The 23,477-nt window shown below is 38.9% G+C and overlaps 1 protein-coding gene across 12 annotated transcripts in view; it reads right to left on the reverse strand.

Moving 5' to 3' along the window:
- ACACA (acetyl-CoA carboxylase alpha) overlaps positions 1-23,477 on the reverse strand; it is a 248,575-nt gene that overhangs the window by 186,900 nt on the left and 38,198 nt on the right. For 4 of the 12 annotated variants that reach the window (XM_036451660.2, XM_045586414.1, XM_045586415.1 and 1 more), the window contains 2 exons: positions 14,821-14,867; positions 10,821-11,073 (listed from right to left, as the gene is read on the reverse strand). In XM_036451660.2, coding sequence (XP_036307553.1) covers positions 10,821-11,073; positions 14,821-14,867 — 300 coding nt within the window. Of the gene's footprint in view, positions 1-10,820; positions 11,074-14,820; positions 14,868-20,782; positions 20,968-21,501; positions 21,653-23,477 lie in introns of those variants that run through there. The other 8 variants (XM_045586413.1, XM_045586412.1, XM_045586411.1 and 5 more) reach the window with 5 other exon arrangements.

The following is a 23,477-nucleotide window of genomic DNA, read 5'->3' on the forward strand; positions in this document are numbered from 1 at the left end:
TTCTTAGCTATGGCTTTATAGTAGATTTTGAAACCAGGGATTATAACTCTTCCAACTTTGCTCTCCTTTTCTAAAATTATTTTGTGTACTCTAGGTTCCCTGGATTTGCATGTAAATTTTAGGATCAGCTTATCAAATTCTAGAAAGAAGAAAAAAGCCAGATGATTTTGAAATGAACTGTGAATTTATAGCTCAATTTAGGGAAAATTGACATCTTGACAATATTGAGTTTTACAATCCCTGAACATAGATTGTCTCTCCATTTACAGGCTGGGACAAAAATAGGTTTGTACTTGTTCATATAGAAAATTATGCAACATTGCCGAAACCGGTTTGACTCAGAGGTCCCAGGTTCGATTCTGGTCAGGGGCATGTACACTGGTTGCGGGCACATCCCCGGTAGGGGTGTGTGCAAGAGGCAGCTGGTCGATGTTTCTCTCTCATCGACTCTCCCTTCCTCTCTATAACAAATCAATAAAATATATATATTTTTTTAAATTATGCAACATTAATCAGTAATAATTCAAGAATAAAACTGTTTTGCATACTCACAACTATAAACCTACTTTTGCCCCAACCTGTATTTAGCTCTTTAATTCCTTCCAGTAATGTTAATATTAGAAGAAACTGAGTGAAGGATACACGGGAACTCTTTGTGCTATTTTTGCTAATTCTTCTGTCTAAAATTATTTCAAAATAAAAAGCACCTGAAAGGGAAGGAGCAAAAAGGAGAATAGCAAGAGTATATCATAAAACATAAGGAGTAGTTTCAGTAATGAGTAAAAAGCCAAATGCCGCGGTAGGAGTTCACTAGTGAGTTTTCTAAGTTTAGTTTCAGTGAAGTTGTAAATGCAGAAGCCTAACAGCAGTAACTAGGACATAAATGGGATTACCTGTTGAAAGTGGTAGGTTGATAATTTGTTTATTACTGTTCCCTACCAAAATCACACAAAAAATAACCAGCCGTACATCCATCCGACCATCTGACCGACCAACCGACCAGTACATATGACACGCACTGGCAATTCAAAAATAAACGTTTGACTCGGGCATACACGATACATATAAAGCTCTCACTGGCACCAATCACACATGTGTGTTTCGATCTGTCATTGTCGATAGTGAATTTGGTTATTTTGTTGATGTTTTAAAGCTGAAAGAAAGTGTCTGACGACCAACTATTATTATAATGCACCCCTGACACTTCATCTCTGACACTTCTATAATGGAGAATTAATTCTTCTAATTAATTTCCTTTCAATGTGAATGAATCTGTGCACCAGGCCACAAATAAAATAATAAAAGAAACATAAAAGCATAAGAACAGAGAGAATAGAAATAAAGACCTAACAGATTAGAGATGTCAAACAATTATTGGAAAAAAGAGAGTGGCTGTTCAAGAGTTAACTGCCTCAGAAATCGAAGAGCCAATCATAGGGAAAGCCACTTAGAAACAAGCATAACTCTACTTTAGCACTCTGGAAAAACTCAGAAATTAGAAGTACATAGTGTATTCTACTAGAAAGGTTGGAGATAAAGTTGAAAACAAAATAAAATCTGTAGTTTACTTAAAAGTACTGTACCAGCCCTGGCTGGTATGGCTTAAAAGGTGACAGGTTCAATCTCCAGTCAGGGCACATATGGAAAGCAATCAATTGATCGATTCCTTCCTTCCTTCCTTCCTTCCTTCCTTCCTTCCTTCCTTCCTTCCTTCCTTCTTCTTTTCTCTCTCTCTCTCTCTCTTCCTTTCTTTAAATCAATTTAAAAAATAAATTAAGCCGAAACCGGTTTGGCTCAGTGGATAGAGCGTCGGTCTGGGGACTGAAAGGTCCCAGGTTTGATTCTAGTCAAGGGCATGTACATTGGTTGCGGGCACATCCCCGGTAGGGGGTGTGCAAGAGGCAGCTGGTCGATGTTTCTCTCTCATCGACATTTCTGGCTCTCTATCTCCCTTCCTCCTCTCTGTAAAATATCAATAAAATATATTTTTAAATAAATAAATAAATTAATTAATTAATTAAAGTACTGTGTCAATGTTAATCACTTAGCTTTAATAAATACAGGGTTACCAGAGAACTTTTAGGATGCCAATTTTAAAAGTAAATTTTAAATAATCTATAACTTTATTTTAAAATATATTTTTATTGATTTTAGAGAGAGGAAGGGAGAGGTACAGAGAGATAGAAACAGCAATGATGAGAGAGAATCATTGATCAGCTGCCTCCCACACAGCTTCTACTGGGGATAGAGCTCATAACTCAGGAACCCGCCCTGACCGGGAATTGAACCTTGACCTCCTGATTTATAAATTGACGTTCAACCACTAAGCCACAGACAAGCTAGGATGCCCATTTAAACTTGATTTTCAGACAAACAACCAATCCTCTTTTTCATAAATGTGTCTCATGCAGTATTTAATTTTTATACTAAAAAATCATTCAGTTTATCTGAAATTCAAAATTAACTGGAAACCCTGTATTTTTACTTGCTAAATCTGATAACTCTAGATAAATGAACTGTGATTAGGCAAAATGCTAAATTAGGAAAACCTTAGTGAAGGATACATGGGAACTCTGTGCTATCTTTGCCAATTCTTCTAAATGTAAAATTATTTCAAAATAAAAAATTAAATTAAAAATTTGTTTATAAAAGACTTTAATGGCATAGGAAAATATTATTATGTAAAAAAAGAGCAGGAAACAGATATGTATATTCATTATAATATCATTTATGTATGTATTCTTTAATGAAATTTATCCTTAATGGGTAAAAAACACTGAAAGGAAACATCAAATATTAACAGCAATTATCACAGAATGATTACATTCTGGATTGTTTTATTTCTTTCTTTATACTGTAAGGTTGAGAGAAACCAGAATGCAGCAATAAATGTAAGGTTGAGTAAAGCCAGAATGTAATATTTAATGACAAACATTAAAGCAGGGCTAGGTCCTGAGGGAGGGTATCATCCTGTAGATACAACATCTCGTGATACTCATCTTATGACAATCAACCTGACCGCTGTGGAATTCTCCTCCCGGGAACAGACCAGCCTTACCTATAATTATGAGAGATGACCACCCCGGAGCTGCCGAAACGGCGAAAGAGGACTTAAGCAAGGGAACGGGGAGGGGGGAGGCAAAGGGTGCTTGCTTGCATAGCTGGGCTAGAGTATAAAACTGAGAACGAAACTTAGTGCGGGGTCTGAGTTTGGAACGGGTGAGTGCCACTGTGCTGGTGCCCCGGCTCGGACCCTAACCCGGGTTAGCTTAGTAAAGACTTTCTGCGTTTGAATCGGACTCGGCTCCCTGGTGGTCTGTGGGTTCCAGAATTGACGGGCACAACAATACTTTTTGGATCTCCAACTTTTCTATATATCTAATAGTTTTTAAAAATTTAAGTAGCAAACCACTTGTAAATTTATGTTAATAGGAAGAAAAAAAAGAGCAGGAAACAGCATTACATAAAATAAACACTGTCAAGCAACTGTCCTGAGCCCTATTTACAACAATCATAATTTCATTTAGAAAATTACAATAGGTAGGGCTGAAACCGATTTGGCTCAGTGGATAGAGCACATGTGTCAAACACAAGGCCCGCGGGCCAAATCCGTCCCGCCAGGCCTTGCAATGAGGCCCGCACGGCGCTGTCATCACTGCACTCCGCTGCGTTTCCATCACAATGACAGTTTATGACTGTTCAGTAAACCATTCGGCCCGCGATTTAGGCTGGATTTTAGATTTTGGCCCCTTCTCTGATTGAGTTCGACACCCCTAGGATAGAGTGTCGGCCTGCGGACTGAAAGGTCCCGGGTTTAATTCTGGTCAAGGGCATGTACTTTGGTTGTGGGCACATCCCCAGTAGGGGTGTGCAGGAGGCAGCTGATAGATGTTTCTCTCTCATCGATGTTTCTAACTCTCTATTCCTCTCCCTTCCTCTGTGTAAAAAAATCAATAAAATATATTTTTTAAAAGGAAAAGAAAATCAGGTAGGATTACAGAATCAACTCTGCAGACTGTAATATATACCCAGACAGCTCTTGTTTTATGAATGGAAAGGAGTGGGTAGGAGGTAGAAAAAACTATTGCTCTCAGCAAGAATACTAAGTCGCAGATCTCATAATGACCTACTCACTTCTGAGGCAACTGGGAACTTCAGAATATCAAGGAAGGAGCATTGAGAGTAAAATATTTGGGGAGCAAAAGATCAAGGAGGCTAAATGAGAAATGCTAAGAAAGTCAAAACATCAGAACACTCTCACAGGCCAACCAATAAGCAAAGCCAAAATATAATCTCAAACCTAGAGTCAGTTTGATTAACTAGAGGTCCAGTGCATGAAATTCGTAAATGGGTAAGGCCCTTAGGCCTGGCCAGCAATCAGGGCCGATCCAGAGCCTTCTGACTACTTGCCAGGGCCTGCCTTCATTCCATGGTGCCCCCTGGTGGTCAATGCACCTCAATGCAAGTGAATGAACTCCAGGTCTCCCTTTCGAACTCCCCAGAGGACACTGCATATTAACCTTTTTTTATATATATATATATATATATATATATATATATATATATATATATATATATCCCCCATATTAAAGCTTGGAAGAGATGAGCCAAAAGATAGGATGGGAAAATGAAATTTCCTGCCCTCTCAATAATGGTTATTCTTGTGGATGAAAAAGGGTTTCTACGGAAAGTGACTTCTTTGGGTGATCTGACCATAAATTCCTAAATGGGCAAAGTCATGCCCCAGGCATATAACTTTTTTTAATAAAAGGTTTATTTTTGCCTTAAACAAGCCCTGTCCATTGTTTCTGTGCATCTAGGTTCATACACCTTTGAAATAAATATAATCACCCTCATGAAAATACATATTCTTGTTAAGGATCCTTTAATTCAAAATACACACACACACACACACACACACACACACTGCTTCCTCCCATCCTTCTCATGTAGTCTTCCTTACTTCCCTCCTTAATTTCAAATGCATTTTTTTAATTGTGCAACTGTCATTCATTAGATCATTTCAGATCTTGCTTCCTAGCAATTATTGTCAGGTTTAGCGCAAATAAACTCATAAAAATTCTCTCATATTTCTTACATTGACATCTGAATTATAACACTAACAATGTTTGCTGTAATCAAAAGTTTTTCAAATCTAAATTTCTAAGTTTTAAATCTCTAATTTGCAAAAGACTTAAAGAGGTTTTTACAGTTAACAATTTTTACCTCACAAAAAGGACTCCTCCAAAATGAATATCATATTATACTAGTATAGCACATTTTACTTTTCCAAAAGCTTTTTTTTTTTATTTTACCTCTTATTTAATTTTACCTCCATCACTAGATTTAAATGAAATTGCTTCAAACTCAGGAGTTTAAAGTAAGAGACTAAAAAGAGAAGAAAATCCTTATTTCTTTCTAGGTCAAACACAAACATATACAGTTAAAACTAAAAAGCTCTGTCCTTTTAGCTTTTGATCAAATCATGTCACTACTCTTGTCCTCTTAACTTCCCTCTTGACCCATTGGCAGCAAGCGATGAAAGTACTCCTAGATTCTCTCAGAATCTAACCTCATCATTATTTCCTGTGAATGAAGGTCTATAATACAATTCTATATGATTTTTTTATTGACCACAAATTTTAGGAAATATGAAAAAGCAAAGTACTTTTCTTTCTAGACCAGAAAAGAGATAAACCTCACCTTCAAGGAGCCTTTTCTGAATGAACTTAATCACTCTCTCCTTCCAAAATAGCAACCACTTGCTTTAAACCCAGAGACAGAAATTGTATTCTGTAATTACATATATACAAATAACAGCAATTACTGATTGTTTTCCAATTAAGTCATTAATCTAAGATGCTTGCTAAACATAAAATGTTGGCCACTTGATATTTTGAGTATATATTTTTAAGACGTTTAAGAGAAAACTGAGATGAAATTTCAAATACCATAACATGAATTATAAGATAAAACAAGTTTCAAAGAAATCACATACCCTAGAGGTAGAAGATCCAATTGTGGGGCTAATGTGATTCCAACTGGCTCTAAACCAGAAATTCAGCATACTTGTTGACTAAACTGATTACAATCTTTGTTTGGTGGATAGCGTAGGTTGATGTAAATTTAGACTGCATTGTAAGCATGCAGAACAATCTGACCTCAAGTGGTATTCCACAAGGGGCAAATGTCAATACCCATACAACTAGATGGTTCTATTATATGCCATCAAATTATACATTAGTTATCAAAATTAAGATGCCTACACTCAGTCTTAAATGGTCTTTCTTCTCAAATGTTCAATTAAATATCAATAATAAGTTTCAGAAATATATCAACCTATCTGATCTTATATACAAATAAAAAAGCATAGTTGTCTACAATGAGGAATATATAATGTATATTCCTACCAACCTATAACTTTCTTGGTTATATATATCTATATATATATATATATTTATCTATATATATAAAAGGCTGTGTCCCTCCAACTGGTAGCTACATGCACTGACCACCAGGGGGCAGACACTCAATGTAGGAGCTACCATGATGTTCACTGGCCAGCATCATGGACCTGGCACCAACAAACCAACACTTGGTTTCCCCCAAGTGGGACACAGGCCCTCCCACCACCCCAGAGTGACACCCTTCCTCTTCCAAGCAACTAGCCTCTTTACAGTTTCTTCAGCCCAGGAAAACAACTTACTTTATAGCCAAGTGCAAACATTTTACACTTTAACCAAATGTTTGTGAAGCATTTTCTTTTTCTTTTTTTTTTAAATATATTTTACAGAGAAGAAGGGAGAAGGATAGAAAGTCAGAAACATCGATGAGAGAGAAACATCGATCAGCCGCCTCCTGCACACCCCCTACCGGGGATGTGCCCACAACCAAGATACAAGCCCTTGACCGGAATCGAACCCGGGACACTTGAGTCTACAGGCTGACGCTCTATCCACTGAGCCAAACCGGTTTCGGCTTGTGAAGCATTTTCATGTGCCTCATCTCATTTGACCTTCACAGGAGTCAGACCCTATTTTCTTTTCATTAGCTGGAAAACAGAGATTTAGAAAGTTTAAAAACTCGACCTGACTAAAAATAAGTAAGAAATAGTGGAACTTGAAAATGACTTCACGTTTTCTCACTGCGCAGAATATAGTCAAACACTGCTGCAGTTAAATATTTTATACTTTGTTCTCCATGCGTGATCTACAATAATAATCTGCTTCTTGTTGATATTTACTGCTGTGTTGCTAACAATTACCTGAAAGAGAAGTTGGGGTGCTTCACAGGGCTGGAAAATGTTTAGCTAAATCAGAAAGCAGGTCTAATTAAGCAAGTTTATCATATATATATATATATATATATATATATATATATATATATATATATAAAAGGCTAAGTTGACTCGTGCATGTGCGATACATATAAAACTCTCAATGGCACCAACTGCACCTATGTGTTTCAATTTGTCATTATCAATAGTGAATTTGGTTGACACTTCTATTACACAGAAAGAGAAAATAGTGATATTAAAATATTTCTTCTAATTAATTTCCTTTCAATGTGCACGAATCCATGTACCAGGCCTCTAGTTTTCTAACGTTTGGGCCATAAAGCTTAGAAAGTGATTCATCCAATCTTTCAAGGGTACTCTAGAAAATATGTGATGCAAGTCATCACTATCTCTGGAAAAGACAAGATAGATATTCCAGTCTATCCATCATTCTCATAGACTGCTCATTTCTCATCTAAAACCAAACCATAAACTGGAGAGGCCCACTCTTGTCCTATACAATGGCAATCACTTCACTTGGTTTTAGGTTACCTCCAGTTACCATGCCTTAGGAATGTACCTGTCCCTTTCATCAATATCATCTGTGAAGGATTAGGCTACTCACTCAGGAAGCTGAACCAGTCTCTAGTTAACTTTGGGTTCAAAGAATGAAAAGGAATACCTGAACCAATATCCTCATTTTCATAAATGAGGAAAATGAGTCCAAAGAGATACTATGAATTGGTATGGTGGCATAGCTAATTGGTGGCAGATGTCAGAACAGAGTTCTTGCTAACGTCAAATAAATTTGACTCAATTTAAATTACCCCAAGGACACCATATTCACAAATGATTTAAGAAATAATTTTGTTTGCTCTCGGCCTTGGCACCATCTTCTTAGAAACCTCTGCACCATGAGAGCCAAGTGGAGGAAGAAACAAATGCACAGGCTGAAGCGCAAAGAAGAAAGATGAGGCAGAGGTCCAAGTAAACCACAAGCTTGTGCACCCGGGAAAGCCACATGAACAGAAGAGGGAAGCCAGAGGTCAGGGGGCCAGTCCAAGCTGTCGGATTGCATGCCTGCTGACTCTAGAACGTCTCCATGGGCCATCTGAATGCTGCGGCCATCTTTTGAGAGACCCATCCTGCTCTTAACAAAAAGTCTTTTGGATTTTTGCCCTGGACCCGAGACATTCTGGACTGGTTCTGTTCTCAGTTGTGGCTGAATGTAACGTGCACAATAAATCATCTCCTGTCTTAGCTGAAGGAAAAGATTTTTTTTAAAATTAAAAAAAAAAAATAACTTTGTTTTATACTGGAACATTAGCTAGCTAAGAAGTGAGTGGGAAGTGGCACTATCTCCTACACAGGATGCTGATCACACTTCAATCCATAGCTCCTCCACAAGCCATGGGAATGAGTTTTGCAATAGTAGGGCATGCAAACAAATTCTCAGGCACACATACCACTGATCACACAGTCTTTGCAATAAGAGCCACCAACTTTGGAAATGACTTGGCAACTATAAACTGCCTTGTAATATCATCAGCTGAATTTCCTATAATGGTATCTATCTTACCATTGCCAAACTCACAATTTCCAAATCCAACAAAGGATATTCTGTTTGACATGATCTCATAGTAGACAAAATTTTTAAGGTGCTGTATAGCTTTATGAATTTAAATTTTTGGTTACTCTTTTTTGTCCACTGATTTTTTTTTAAATATATTTTTATTGATTTTGGAGAAGGGAGAGGGAGAGAGAGATAAAAACATCAATGATGAAAGAGAACCACTGATTGGCTGCCTCCTGCATGTCCCCCAAGAAGGATTGAGCCTACAACCCAGGTATGTGCCCCTGACCAGAATTCAACCAGGGATCCTTCAGTCCACAGACCAATGCTCTATCCACTGAACCAAACCAGCTGGGGCTCCACTGATTTTTAGAGAGTAGAAGAGGGGTGAGAGAGAGGAAAATACATCAATGTGAGAGACACAGGCCCCAACTGGGGCCAGGGATTGAACCTGCAACCCAGGTACATGCTCTTGACTAGGAATCAAACCCAAGACCCTTTGGTGGATGGAACAATGCTCTAACCACTGAGAAATGCCAGCCAGGGCTAGAATTTAAATTTAACCCATTCTTTCTCAACAGGACACTATAACATTTTGAGAACAATTTTTGGTGGTGTGTGATTATCCATTGTAGGTTTCAAATCACTGGTCCTCCGTCCTCTAAAAGCAAGTAGTCCCATAAGACACAACCACCAGTATTAGCCCAACTGGTGATGTGGATCAGTGGTTGAACGCTGATCCATGAACTGGAAGGTCACTAGATCTCTTCCCGGTCAGGATACATGACCAGGTTGCAGGCTTGATCCCCAGTTGGGGGCATGCAGAAGGCAGCCAATCTCTCATCATTAATGTTTCTATCTCTCTATCCCTTTCCCTTCCTCTCTCTCTAAAAGCAATAAAAACCTATTAAAGATGTTTACATAAAAACAGACCTGACCCCTTAAGCAAGGTATTTCCCCTTTTGGACCTCAGTTGTCTCATCTATTTAAGCAAAGTAATTAGACTAAGTTATCTCTGGTTCATTACAGTTTTAGGAATCTGTTAAGTACAGAGGGTATATCTTGAGTATATAAAAAAGGAGTTGAATTACTTTATAATCCATTAATAATAGAAGCATAAAGATAATAACAACAGCAATACCCACCCAAACTTACGTTTATCTAGGCTAGACATATAATATAAATCCTGGCTGTATATTAGAATTATCTGAAGAGCTTTAAAAGAAATTGCCCCAGCTCAAAGCAAGCTTTTATCAAATGAATCAGAATCAGCAGTGATGGGGTTCATTTCTTAAGGCTCCCCAAATGATTCTGATGTACAGTGAAAACCAAGAACCACTAATCCATAACTTTAATCCAAGAAATGCAAAGCAAATGACCAAAGGTTAGTATATCACACACTAGTTGTATAATCAAACATCAACAAATAAGAATAATCCAGAGTTACTATTTACTGATATTCTCAATTACATAAAGGAAATTGCATTTCTAGAACAAAAGAAGAGCTCTTTTACAATCCCTTGTTCCTACTATAGCTCTTTATTGAGTACTGGCCCTGTCAGAAATAGAATATACTTCCTGATATAATAAAGTAGTTCAAAGAGGTATTACTACAAATTTTCCCACCCTTGCAAAAGTCCTGTCAATCACCAAGATAGTTACAACAATTGTAGTCAAAGTAATACAGAGACTGAAACTCCTCAACATAACTCTCATTCTCCAGGTCTCAGTAAAAGACCTAGTATGGAAAAAGAACCAGAAAAAGTTGAGAGGAATGTTTAGGAAAAGATACTTTCAAAAACTATATTCTAGACAAAGTACATCGTTTTCCACTTACTCATCAAAGCTTTAAGACCAGTGACATAGGAAAAGAAGAAGCAATCTTGGATAAAATTATTCTTACTCTTTTCAGAATAAACTCAGTGAAAGCAGGACAGATTAAATGGGCAAAACATTAAACTTCTTTCTTACCTTACATGTAAGGCTAAGCCATCCTGTAGGCTAGAGATCCCCACATCAGAGAGCGTATCCGAGCTGACAGAAGCGGGTGACAGAGAGCCCTCCTTCTCCTCCAGTAGATCCAGCTTCACCAGATTGCTGATCTCATCCTCCGAGTTATCTTCAGACACAGAACCGATTATGAATCGGGAATGCTGGTTCAGCTCCAGGGGTTTGGCCAAGGGGGATGGCTCATCCATTATTTCTTCAAAGTGAGATCTCAGAGCTATGGAGAAAATGAAGAGTGAAAAAAAAAAGCAGGTTATAGATAATAACCTATATCTAAAGATAGCTACAGGTTAAACCTAGTACACCACAGCTTGCACTTGGAAGCAAGGCAGAGTTTGAGAATTTGTTTCCTTAGCTATTCTATTTCAGGGCTTTTGTTTTCTACAAGGGAAGAAAATCTATATCATGGTAACTCTGCCTAAAAAATTAAAACAAATTTCCGTTTCCGCAAGAAATTATTTTCAAAAAATATATAAGTCAATCCCAATCTCTATCAATTTGATGATGTCCAAGAGATAATCAGAAACCTTTCCAATAGGTGAAAGCTACTTGTTTGTATATTGTAATTTCAGTTATTAGTACTGGGGAGAATGTGGTAAGGATTTTGGAAGAGTGGTGTTCATTGAAAACTTGGTGTTTAGCTCTGGCCGGTGTGGCTCAATTGGTTAAGCATTATCTCATGCACTGAGAGGTCGACAGTTCAATTCCCAATCAGGGCACATGCCAGGGTTGCAGGCTCAATTTCCAGTAGGGCACATGCCATGGGCAGCCTATCAAAGTTTCTCTCTCCCAGCCCTCCCTTCCTCTCTTTGTAAAATAAAAAATAAGCAGAAACCGTTTTTTCTCAATGGATAGAGCATCGACTTGGGGGCTGAAGGGCTCGGGGTTTGATTCCAGACGAGGGCATGTACCTTGGTTGCGGGCATATCCCCAGTAGGGGGTGTGCAAGAGGCAGCTGATCGATGACTCTCTCTCATCGATGTTTCTAACTATCTCCCTTCCTCTCTGTACAAAATCTATAAAATATATTTTTAATAAATAAACAAATAAATAAAAAATAAAAAAATTTTAAACAATAAAAAACCCTAGTGTTTACAGTAAACTACATAACTACTACCTAGTTCCAAACACTACACTATAAGAGACTATAAACTTTATATAAGTGCATTTATGTATAAATATATTCATAAACTGTTTACATATAAATGTACACATACTGCCGAAACCGGTTTGGCTCAGTGGTAGAGCGTCAGTCTGTGGACTGAAAGGTCCCAGGTTCGATTTCGGTCAGGGGCATGTATGTTGGTTGCGGGTACATCCCCGGTAGGGGGTGTGCAAGAGGCAGCTGGTTGATGTTTCTCTCTCATTGGCGTTTCTAGCTCTCTATCTCTCTCCCTTCCTCTCTGCAAAAAAATCAATAAAATATATATATTTTTTAAATGTACACATACTAAATAGTGAATAGATATTCTACATACATGGACACACATACAGTTTATTTTAAAGCAAATTCCAGATGGGCATTTTTTTTATTAAAAAAATCTTTACTTGTCTCCATGAGAGTTTTCTTAAATTACATCTGTCAAAAATTCACACCAAAAATGTCTGCTTTTGGCTCTAATGTGCTGACAGTGATAGGGAGAAAGTGAATCTAATATCAAATTTAAATCTACAATTAAAATAATGGAGGTGTCATTTCAATTAAGTATATGTTTTCCAGATACAGGGCCTTACTACCGTGTTTCCCCGAAAATAAGACATCCTCCAAAAATAAGACCTAGCGCATGGAAAGATAAGACATCACCTGAAAATAAGACCTAGTGCACCTTTGGGAGAAAAAATTAATATAAGATACTGTCTTATTTTCAGGGAAACAGGGTAGTTAGGATTAAATACTGCCAATCCTAAAAACTAATTAACAAAGACCAAAACATAGTTCTAAGTCCACTATAATAAAGACTAAACTAAATAAAATGATATTTATTGTCATTCCAAAATCCCTATTAAAAACACTTTAAAACTACACATCAACTTAGTATTAAACAGCTTGTAGCATAACCTACAATTTTAATTCAGAGAATAATGATTCCCAATCCTGATTTTGAGATGCTCTAAGAGTTGATATGTCAACAGGTAATAAGAAATTTATTAATAAATTTCATATGCTATAAATCACTTTGAGGCATAAAAGAACAGTGTTCTTTGACATTAGAAAAACATCAAGATTTTAAAATGCTCAGGAATCACCACTAAACATGTTAAAATTACACATGCTCCATTATTTTTATGCAATTTGTGAATCAGAGCTTGTTCATTTTATAAAGATAAAAATGTATTTGTAATGCTAGAAGAGTGGCTCTCAAAGTGTGGTTTCTAGACCAGGAGCAGTATTACCTGGGAATCCATTAAGAGTACAAATTCCTGCCCTAACCGGTTTGGCTTGGTGGATAGAGCGTAGGCCTGCACACTGAAGGGTCCGGGTTCGATTCCAGTCAAGGGCACATTGGTTGTGGGCACATCCCCAGTAGGGGGTGTGCAGGAAGCAGCTGATCAATGTTTCTCTCTCATTGATGTTTCTAACTCTCTATTCCTCTCCCTTTCTCTCTATAAAAAATCAATAAAAAAAAATTTTTTTTTTTAAAGAGTACAAATTTTGGGCCCTACCGCAGACATACTGACTGTGTCAGAACCTATAAGTCCTAAATTTGAGAACCACTGTGCTAGAAGAATAAAGCAGTAATAATAAATTGCCAGGAATACTAAAAAATACCTACAGACATTTATTAAAAGTGAGTTGGAGATTACTTAAGCTAACTTTTATGTTTAAAACTAGAATCAAATATAAAAATATCATGCAAACTTGACATTTAAATTTTCTATACATTGCTCCCTTGGAATATTGTTTCCTCAAAAAATTTTTTGTTTAATGTCTCCACATTTTATAAAGGGTTCACTTCCAGAATATTAAAAGAAGACCAAATCATTTAAAAAGGGGATTAGGGAGAGAGAAGAAGAAAGGGAGGAAGAAGTTCTAATAGATGACCACTCCAAACATCAGAGAGTATAGCAGCAAAAAGACTACCTTTCACATTTTAGAGCAGTTCGTAATCAAGTTTAAGAACAATAGATTTCTTTAAAAAACCTCTCTTTCGGCTAACAGAAAATAATAGCTGCTTTCTTCACAAGAGAAATAAGTAAGGTATTCAGAGACAAATTCTACATTATAGCCTGTCCAAAATTAGGTGACTAGACTAAAAAATAAAATTAATTAGAAGCATTTCTCGCCGAAACCAGTTTGGCTCAGTGGATAGAGCATTGGCCTGCGGACTGAAAGGTTCCAGGTTCGATTCCAGTCAAGGGCACATTGGTTGCGGGCACATCCCCAGTGGGGAGTGCGCAGGAGGCAGCTGATCGATGTTTCTGGCTCTCTATCCCTCTCCCTTCCTCTCTGTAAAAAATCAATAAAATATTTTTTCTGATTCCATAGAAGAAAAGGGACTGACTAATAAATGAAAGGCTCTAAACAGTTAACTTCAAATTTTTCTTTCCTGGCTAAGAACATGAAGGCAGCCTTCCCTAAAGGGTTGCAAAAATTGGAAGCATCCCAGTGTCAACAGCTAAAGACCTTTCCACCAACCAGCAACTCTACTGAATGGTATGCCCAGGCACAAGCCTACAAACCATGAGCAGAGAGATCATGTATGGAAAATCACTGAGTAGCTGTCCAGACACTCTAAAAGATACTCTACAGCTCGTCCCACTTCCATTGATTCTAACCCTGAAAGAAAGAGAAAAGGTGGTGGCATACTATCACTGTCAGTCTTGTTCACTCAAGTTATCCTCCCTAAAACTGCGTATATTCTTTTGTGGAAGGCAATTTTTAACATAAAAGCCTACAGGTTAATATTTTAGCACATGAACATAAAATTTTTATGACACTGAAGGAGCATTATTTGTAACTGACCTCTTATAATTCTCACTGTCTGAGCAGATATCCACTTCCAAAAAGAACTAAAAAAAAAAAAAAAAAAAGGGAGAGATATTTGAATTATTTTTTAAAAGAAATTCAAATTTTATCAAAAACTTTTGTTCAGCATAATATAATGTAACAATACTCAAAGTATGATTTTCTGGTCAAATCTATTATTGAACTTGAAGCATAAAGTTTAGTTGTTTACTATTTGTGAATCAAATCTGTGAATCAAAAACATTATACGCTCAAAGACTTTTTACTCATGAAAGTATTAAACAATAATCCAATGTTATAATTTCACAATGTGCCTCTTCCATGTATAGTTAGATGAACACATTTCAACTCTATGATTTCTAGTATTTCATCAAAAAAGAAGAAAACCACTAGATTCGGTACAACCCAGTCAGGCAATGATTATGTTTCCAAATGGCTATACCCGCCTTGCTCAGTATGGCTCACTTGGTAGGAGCGATGTCCCATGCCAGTACAATTTCCAGTCAGGATATACTACCATGTTTCCCCGAAAATAAGACATCCTCTGAAAATAAGACCTAGCGCATGGAAAGATAAGACATCCCCTGAAAATAAAACCTAGCGCAACTTTGGGAGAAAAATTAATATAAGGCACTGTCTTATTTTCGGGGAAACAGGGTAGTATACCTAGATTACTAGTTCAATCCATGGTTAGGGTGTGTATAGGAGGCAACCAATTGATGTTGCTCTCCCCGTCTCTCTAAAAATCAATAAAATGGCTATCCCCATCCACAAAGAAAGGGAGAAGACAGATCTCCTATTACATTAAGTCCCTAAATTCTAAGAGACCAAAGAATCTCTATTTTCTTCCCAAATCCAGGATTTCCTTCTAGGCCCAACAATTTAACCGTACCCAAGGTAGAAATTCTCAAATTTGACTATTTATAACAATCACCTGTCAAACTTTTAAAAAACATACAGTATGTCTAAACTCCACCCCAGATCAACTGAGAATCAGAATTGCTGCTAGAGACCCAGAGATTTGAATATTAAGTTTCACAGTTGACTGACATAGTTCCACTGGTTTGGGGTGAAGAAAACATAAGGACAGAACCTATTACACAGATAGGGAAATCCAGAGCTTCTAAGAGAAAACCCTGAATGACAAGCAACAAGACTGGGGACAGTGTAGGTACGTTAATTGGGAAATTAAGATTTACCCAATTATGTAGTTTGAGCTGGGTATAATTTTGATTCATTCACACTGGATGGCCATTGTGTTGGCTGTTGTCATTTTTTAATTTGATAATCTAAGGGAAAGGAGGTCAGTGCCCCTGACTAAACAGTTAGGTATTACATGTTTTAAAAATGCTTGCAGCACACCAGTTAAAAATAGTTACATTAGGTGAAGAAACCAAAGGTGAAAAACAGTATGTAACGTATGCATAATTTATATTTAAAAAATTAGCAGAGTGGGGAACATTTGTTTGAATATGAATAAAACATCTATTTAAAAATAAATACATTTAAATAAGTATATCTGATCATTACTATTAAGAAATTATAATGAATTAATTACACTGCTTATCTCTGGTGAAGGGTATTGGATGGCTGCAAGACCAAATTGCTTTTATTACATTTGTTTTCTCTCTCTTATATGTTTAAAATTTTGAACTATGTGCATGTATCACTTATGTGTTAGCCACTAAAGATTTTAAATATGTTAAGAGAAAGTTTTACGCAGCCCAGCCAGTAAAGCTCAGTGGTTGAGCCTCGACCCATGAACCAGTAGATCATGGTTCAATTCCAGATCAGGACACATGCCCAAGTGTTGGACTCTATCCCCAGACGGGGTTGTGCAGGAGACAGCTGATTGATGATTCTCCTTCATCACTGGTGTTTCTATATCTCCCTCTTCTTTCCTCTCTAAAATCAATAAAAAAAAAAAGTATATATAAAAAAAGTTTTACTCAATTCCAAGCCACTCTGATCCTTTATCTCCTATCTGCCTGAGCATTTAAGTAGACAATGAGCATGTCATTCCCTTATTTAATATACGTAACTAAATCTGTTATCTCCTCAATGAAGCTGGAAAAAGTTCTCTCTTCCAATCGTTTTAGATCTACCACCAATAACACCTTTCAATGTTGTGTAAAAACTAGCCTTCTACAGGCCGTTTCATAGGAATTCCAGTTAACATTTGAGTTACAAAACTAGGAGACATGAAAAGCGGGTTTATTTAAAATATTATTACCTAGAAACATTTAGATGCTTCCAGGTAAAAAGCCATTTGGTGAATTCAAAAAGCTTTGGAATTATGAATCAATTTCCCCTTATAATCTTACTTCATAGAACAACAGTATTTAGAAAAGCTGGAGCCACAGTTCAGATGTGTCAGCTACCTTCTAAACAGTCTCAAGATAAAAATTTCTTCTTTGAAAACACATTTTTGTTGCTGCCCCCCAGTTCTCTGGATTGTACTTTATGTTACCTGGCAGAGATATAGAGGAAACATTTACAAGTTAAAGCAGCAATTCCTAGTCCTCTTGGAGTTACAACATCTTGTGTCATTTTAAAGAGATAGTTTTGAGTTGAAAATAATGACAAACACTCAAAAATTAGTTGCCCCAGATGATGGACTGCGTATAGCTGGAATTTCAATAGGACTATAAGATAAAATATTCTCATATTAACTGGAAAATCGGACTATAAAATTCCCAAGGTACACTCCAATACTAAAAGTTCCACTAAATTCTTGGATTTTATAAGTTGGAACCAAAGGGAAATTAAGTAACTTGCCTTGTCAGGGCCAAGAATACCACTAAATGTTGACACACAAAACACAAACCAGCTATGAATCCTCCTGGTGCTAGTCTACTGATATTACTCTTATTAAACCTGAAAACTAATCAAGCTCCTATCAACCTACTATTCCAATTTGGTATGTGTATAAATACATACATATACATGTGAGCCAACTTCTATGACTAAGGACAGATTTGAAAGCTTTCTATAAAAACAGAGAGTAAGTTTTAGGAACTTCATTAATGAGCATACTCTCTATTTCTGTCTTTGGAGATAGCCAAATATACATAAATGAAACCTTACATTTCCAGAAAAAGATTCTCCAAAACTGAGTCTGCTTTTCAAACTTAACTTCATAAACTCATTTTGTTTTATTTTGAAAATGAAAATCATTTATACAAACTTATTCTCTCTGGGAAGATCACTAGTATTGCCAAACAATTTTAATTCCTATTGTCATGTGATGGTAAACATTACTGTGGTTTTCTTATATAAAGGAGTGAATATGGCATTCCAAAACAATGAAATGAGCCTAAGTCCCAAATAACATCATTGGAAGGCCAAACCAGTTGGGGCCACCAACCTTTGGGTGAGACACTTAACAGTGCTGTTGTTGAAGCCACTTTTCACTTGCTTAAACATTCCAAGACTAGATGGCTTTATGATAACTTGAATAAATAAAAAATGGGTAAGACAACTGTATCATTAGAGCACACATACTAAGATTGACTGGTTGAACTCATAAGAACCTATAATGTATCAATCAGATTCATATTACTTGTGTTAAGTGCAACGTCCTTATAACACTATTTGTCAGTTTCCTAACTAATAGCATCTTCACATAAGCCATTAGATTCAAGTAAAGTAGAGAATAGTCATGAAATTGTACACTTATTGAAACAAACAAAAGACTAGTTAAGCAATAATCTGTTAGAGTAGAAGATCAGTGATTACTTCCTTTAAAAATGTTTGTTACTGTCCCAGATGGTTTGGCTCAGTGGATAGAGCATCAGCCTATGAACTGAAGGGTCCCAGGTTCGATTCCAGTCAAGGGCACATGCCCAGATTTCAGGCTCGATCCCTAGTAGGGGGCGTGCAGGAGGCAGCTGATCAATAATTCTCTCATCATTGATGTTTCTAACACTCTCTCCCCCTCTCCCTTCCTCTCTGAAATAAATTTTAAAAATTTTAAAAATGTGCCGAAACCGGTTTGGCTCAGTGGATAGAGCATCAGCCTGCGGACTGAAAGGTCCCAGGTTCCTTTCGGGTCAGCGGCATGTAAGTTGGTTGCAGGCACATCCCCAGTAGGGGGTGTGCAGGAGGCAGCTAATTAATGTTTCTCTCTCATCAATGTTTCTAACTTTATCTCTCTCCCTTCCTCTCTGTTAAAAAAAAAAAGTCAATAAAATATATTTTAAAAATAAATAAATAGAAAAAAAATGTTAGTTACCTCATATTTAAAGAAACTTTTTCAACCAATGAGTCTTTAGTGTTCATTCACTTCTTCATAATCTTGTTGTTTTAAGGGTTTGGAAAAGTGCTTGATGCATAGCTTCTACAATTATTAATCTTTCAGAGCATATTAGATAACCTTTTTTCTGAATTGTAAAAAGACTCCTCCAATTAGAAATTCTAAATTCCAATGTATTATTCCAACAATTTTCACTTTAATTTACTTCTTTCTTCAACCACGACTATTAGTATATTACCGTATTTTTCGGACCATAAGACGCTCCGGACCATAAGACGCACCAGTTTTTAGAGAAGGGAAATGAAGAAAAAAAGATTCTGAAACAAATAGTGTCCTAAAATATTTTATGTGCATTAAAACCCAACATCACAGTCATAAACACATGTAATCAACCCTGTAAAGTAAACAGCAGCATTTAGAACCATTTTAGAGCTGGGCAAGCACACAGAGACCACACAGAGCCGGGCAAGTAAAAAAACTTTTTTTTTAAAGTATATGTGTAGGCTATATTTGGACCATAAGACGCAGGGACTTTTTCCCCCCACTTCTGGGGGGGGAAAAAGTGCGTCTTATGGTCCGAAAAATACGGTATATATTTTTAAAAATTATTTTAAATAAAGAAAAACACTTGCCCCAGACCTGTTAAACCAGTCTGTGTGATGGCCAAAATGTTTTCCTAATCACTAACTGAAAAGGTAGAATTTTACATAATGTTCTACACCAGAGCCTGTTCACAGCACTTGAGAGAGGTAAATATCAGAGAGAGTTCTGAGGCTGGCTCTTTCACAATGCCAGTTCTTTGACATAACCTAGTCATCATCTGAACTATAAATTCAATAAACTAAATGCCATCACTTCCCAATCCTTCCTCCAGTTTTAAAAACAATTCAACTTATGCTTGATGTATTTCAATTCTGCACTGGTAAATTCACAACAAAACTTCTGCAACACAAGTAAAGCCAAGCGGCTTTGTAAGTAAGTGCTCTGTCTTTGACATCTTTCATATGCTCACTTTACAATATCGGTTAACTATTCTTGGATTCACAACAGTCCTCTTATCATTAGAAATGAGAAAATTAAGTCAAGAAAAATGGGAAGAGACTTGCTACTTTGTAACAAACAGGCACTTACCTAGACAATGCAGCTGCTGTCCTGCCCTATATCACTATATTAGACCACAACACTTTCCTTAAAGTGCTTGCCAAATAGGCAGCAAAAAAAAAACAAAAAAAACTTCTCAATCACAAATATCCAAAGCACTCCCACCAAGAAGAGACAAGTCAGATAAGTCCTACCACCCAGAAAGAAGAAATCATGTAACCAAAGTAAGCATGTTTCTCAATCTGTATCATGGGGTTGGTGGGGGAAAAAATGAATGAAAAGAAATCGAAATTAAAGGGATCAACCTCTAAGACTGAGGACTAGGTTATGAGGTTTATTCCACACATTGGGAAATTACTGAAAAACTGCTTAAGTAGAAATGGAATCAATCAGGGAGTCCTAGGGTCTTTTGATTTTGGACTTAAACCCCAAAACAAAAATATCTGAAATTAAAGTATTCCCTCTATTGAAGCAGTTACATTCTCATATGCTTCTATAAAATCTATAAAACCTGCTTGGAGTCCCTGGTATTTAGAGCTGATTCTAAGTGTCCAGGGGTGTCCACTTTCTGTGTCCAAATCCAAAAATAATGTTGGCACTGACCCGAGCAGGTCCCTGACGCACATTTTCCTCTGAAATTAGCCTCACATCACCTTCCGACGTCCTATCTCCAATAGTATATAGCAGATGGGAAGGAGAGAGTAACAGAAAAGTACATTTACTAGTCCCTCACAGAAAACATACACCCTGGCAGCAAGATCTGGCAAGGAACAACTCGCCTGGCCCTGGCTCGCACCACCGTACAAAGACACAGAGAGACCACAGAAGCCAGGGTCTCTGCACCCTGCACCTCACTCTCAAGAGTTAGAAGACTTTCAGTGGTCTTCTAACTGGTCCCAACCCTCAACATCCCCCTCCCACGTGGCCTAGACCGTCTCCCCAGCGCAGGGTCGCCTCGGAGCGTGGTCAGAGGAAGGAATCGGACCCCGCCGGACCTAGCACGGGAGCGAGGTCTAGGGGGAGCCCCAGGCCCACATCCCAGCCCCTTCCTAGAGGCCCAGGGCTGTACGCCTCCCAGTTCCGGGTCTCAGCTCCCACCCCGAGGCCCCAGGCCCCTCCATGACTCCAGAGAGGGGACCCCGAGGCCCCAGAGCTTCGGGGAGGGTGGGGCTGGCTGCCTAGCCCTGGGGGTCCGGCGGGATGGAGCCGGCCGCGTGCGGATGGGCGGAAGATGGGAGGCGGCCCCCTGATGCCACCGCCCCTCTCCTCCCCGGGCCCCGGCCTCTCCAGGCCATGAATCGCCAGCTCCGGGGCACCCTCACCTCACCTCCCGGCGGCCAGTCTGCGGCCCGGCGTCCCAGAGCCGCTGCGCGGAGGCAGTGCTGGGCGGGAGGGACGCGGCGAGCACCGCGATGGCTGACAGGCGCGCAGCTCCAGACCGGCCGGGCACACGGGGAAGGGGCGGGGCCTCCCGCGAGCCGGCCCGCCCCCGCCCCGCCCCGCCCCCGCCTCCCACCTCAGCCTGCGGGCCTCGTGGGGTGACTATGTCCGGGGTTACTCCAGGCCGTTCACCTCTGACCCCGCTCCGGGCGGCGGAGAGGCGCTCGGCGGGTCCGAGCGCCCGGCGACAGCCAATGGGAAGGCGGCGCGGGGCGGGGCGACGTGAGGCGATGCTGATGGTCCGAGCGCGCTCTGCCATTCGGGACCCAGCGGCTAGGAGGCGGGCGGGTCCGGGGCCGTCGCGGAGCCCCAGTTCGGGCCTTCGCCGCCCTTTCTGCCCGGGGCGGGGGCGCGGTCCAGGGCCGGCCGACCACTCCCCACTCCTGTGCGGACAAGGGAGGGGGGAAATGAGAGAAAGGCCTGGGGCCAGCAGGGGTGTAGCTCGGGAAGGGAGCCCAGAAGGGAGCAAGGCTAAATAGAGCGGTTGGTGTACGGCCCGTGAGGATCTTTCCGGGTTCGGTTATAACAACTTGAAGAGGTGGGTAATGCATCGTGTATTGCCCAGGATCATCACACAGGCTGGTTTGCAAGTTAGTGCAGGCTAAGTAATCCCTATTCTGGAACAACATGACCAGACTCCCTTGGCTTGCGGCCTCAGACCCAAAGCAGCCCACCTCAAAAGAGTCTTTGCGGCTGGATCCTAGAGCGGTGAGGACAAGCCTCAGTAAAGAAAGCTCAGTAAGAAGGGCAGTGTACTGAAGGACCGCAGTTTTTTCTGCCTGCCAGGAGCAGGGAAAATACATGACAGTAAATTCCTGACTTCTCAAATTTGAGTGTGTCTCCCAACTCTGGTTACACCAAACCTTTCCGACCAACTTCTCTAGTTTTTCGTTATTTATAGCAGGCTTTCTGGTGGCTGTGTTGAAAACTAATAGGAACTAAAAGAAGGCCCAACATATAATACAACTATTGTACAGGAGAAAAGAGAAAATTGCACTTCAGAAGAATGGAGTGAGTTTAACCCTTTGCAAGGATTTAATGACTGCCCAGAGTACTTTTCTGATCCTTACACAAGCTTGTGCTAAAGGCCAAGAGTTGTACAGAGGATGATTTGGCAAGAAGTTTTGTGCCATAGGGCAAAAAATGCATAGGGTAGGAACACACACCTGAGGTCAGAAGTTCTTGGGCCAAGAAGAGACAGGAAGATTGGAGGATTAACCAACAAGGAGCAATATTCATTTAGGAGCCCTCAACACTATGGTGGCTTCTCCAAGAATTTACCAACCTACTTTAAAATATTAGGAACCAGAAACAGAAATTTAGGAAGATGTAGACTTCACAGAGCACTGACCCATATTTCACAATAGCTGTGTTTGTCATTGGATGCATGTCAGCTGAACAAAGGAAATAAGAACTTAAAGATAATTGCAGGTTTAACAGGATGTTTGACTTGGCTTACTGGAAAAGAAAAAAAAAAGCCTGGAAAGAGGGAAGTTTTACCTCTCCCTAATAGTGGTCTCTGAAGCTGGCATGAAGGAAGTGACTTTGGAAATAATTAAAAATCTTGAGGTCGCCTCTTTTCTTTTTCATCTGCCTTTCCCATGAAGTAATAGGAAATCTGGCCCCAAGATTGCTTCTTAATGTTGCTGCTGTTTATCCATCTTAGGAGCACTGCCAAATCAGGTTACCCTCAAAAACTATCCTTATGTGAAATTTCAGCAAGCCATTACATGTCCTGCTTTTGTCCTCACTGAATATTTTAAGTAATTGAGCTCTAAAGAACTAGCCAAGGGAAGGCCTAATAAAAGAGCTGCAATGATAGAAAATGAAAGATGACTTAGGATATACCAAGACCATG

The sequence above is a fragment of the Pipistrellus kuhlii genome, unplaced genomic scaffold (genome assembly GCF_014108245.1).
Source record: "Pipistrellus kuhlii isolate mPipKuh1 unplaced genomic scaffold, mPipKuh1.p scaffold_m20_p_22, whole genome shotgun sequence".
Lineage (NCBI taxonomy): Eukaryota > Metazoa > Chordata > Mammalia > Chiroptera > Vespertilionidae > Pipistrellus > Pipistrellus kuhlii.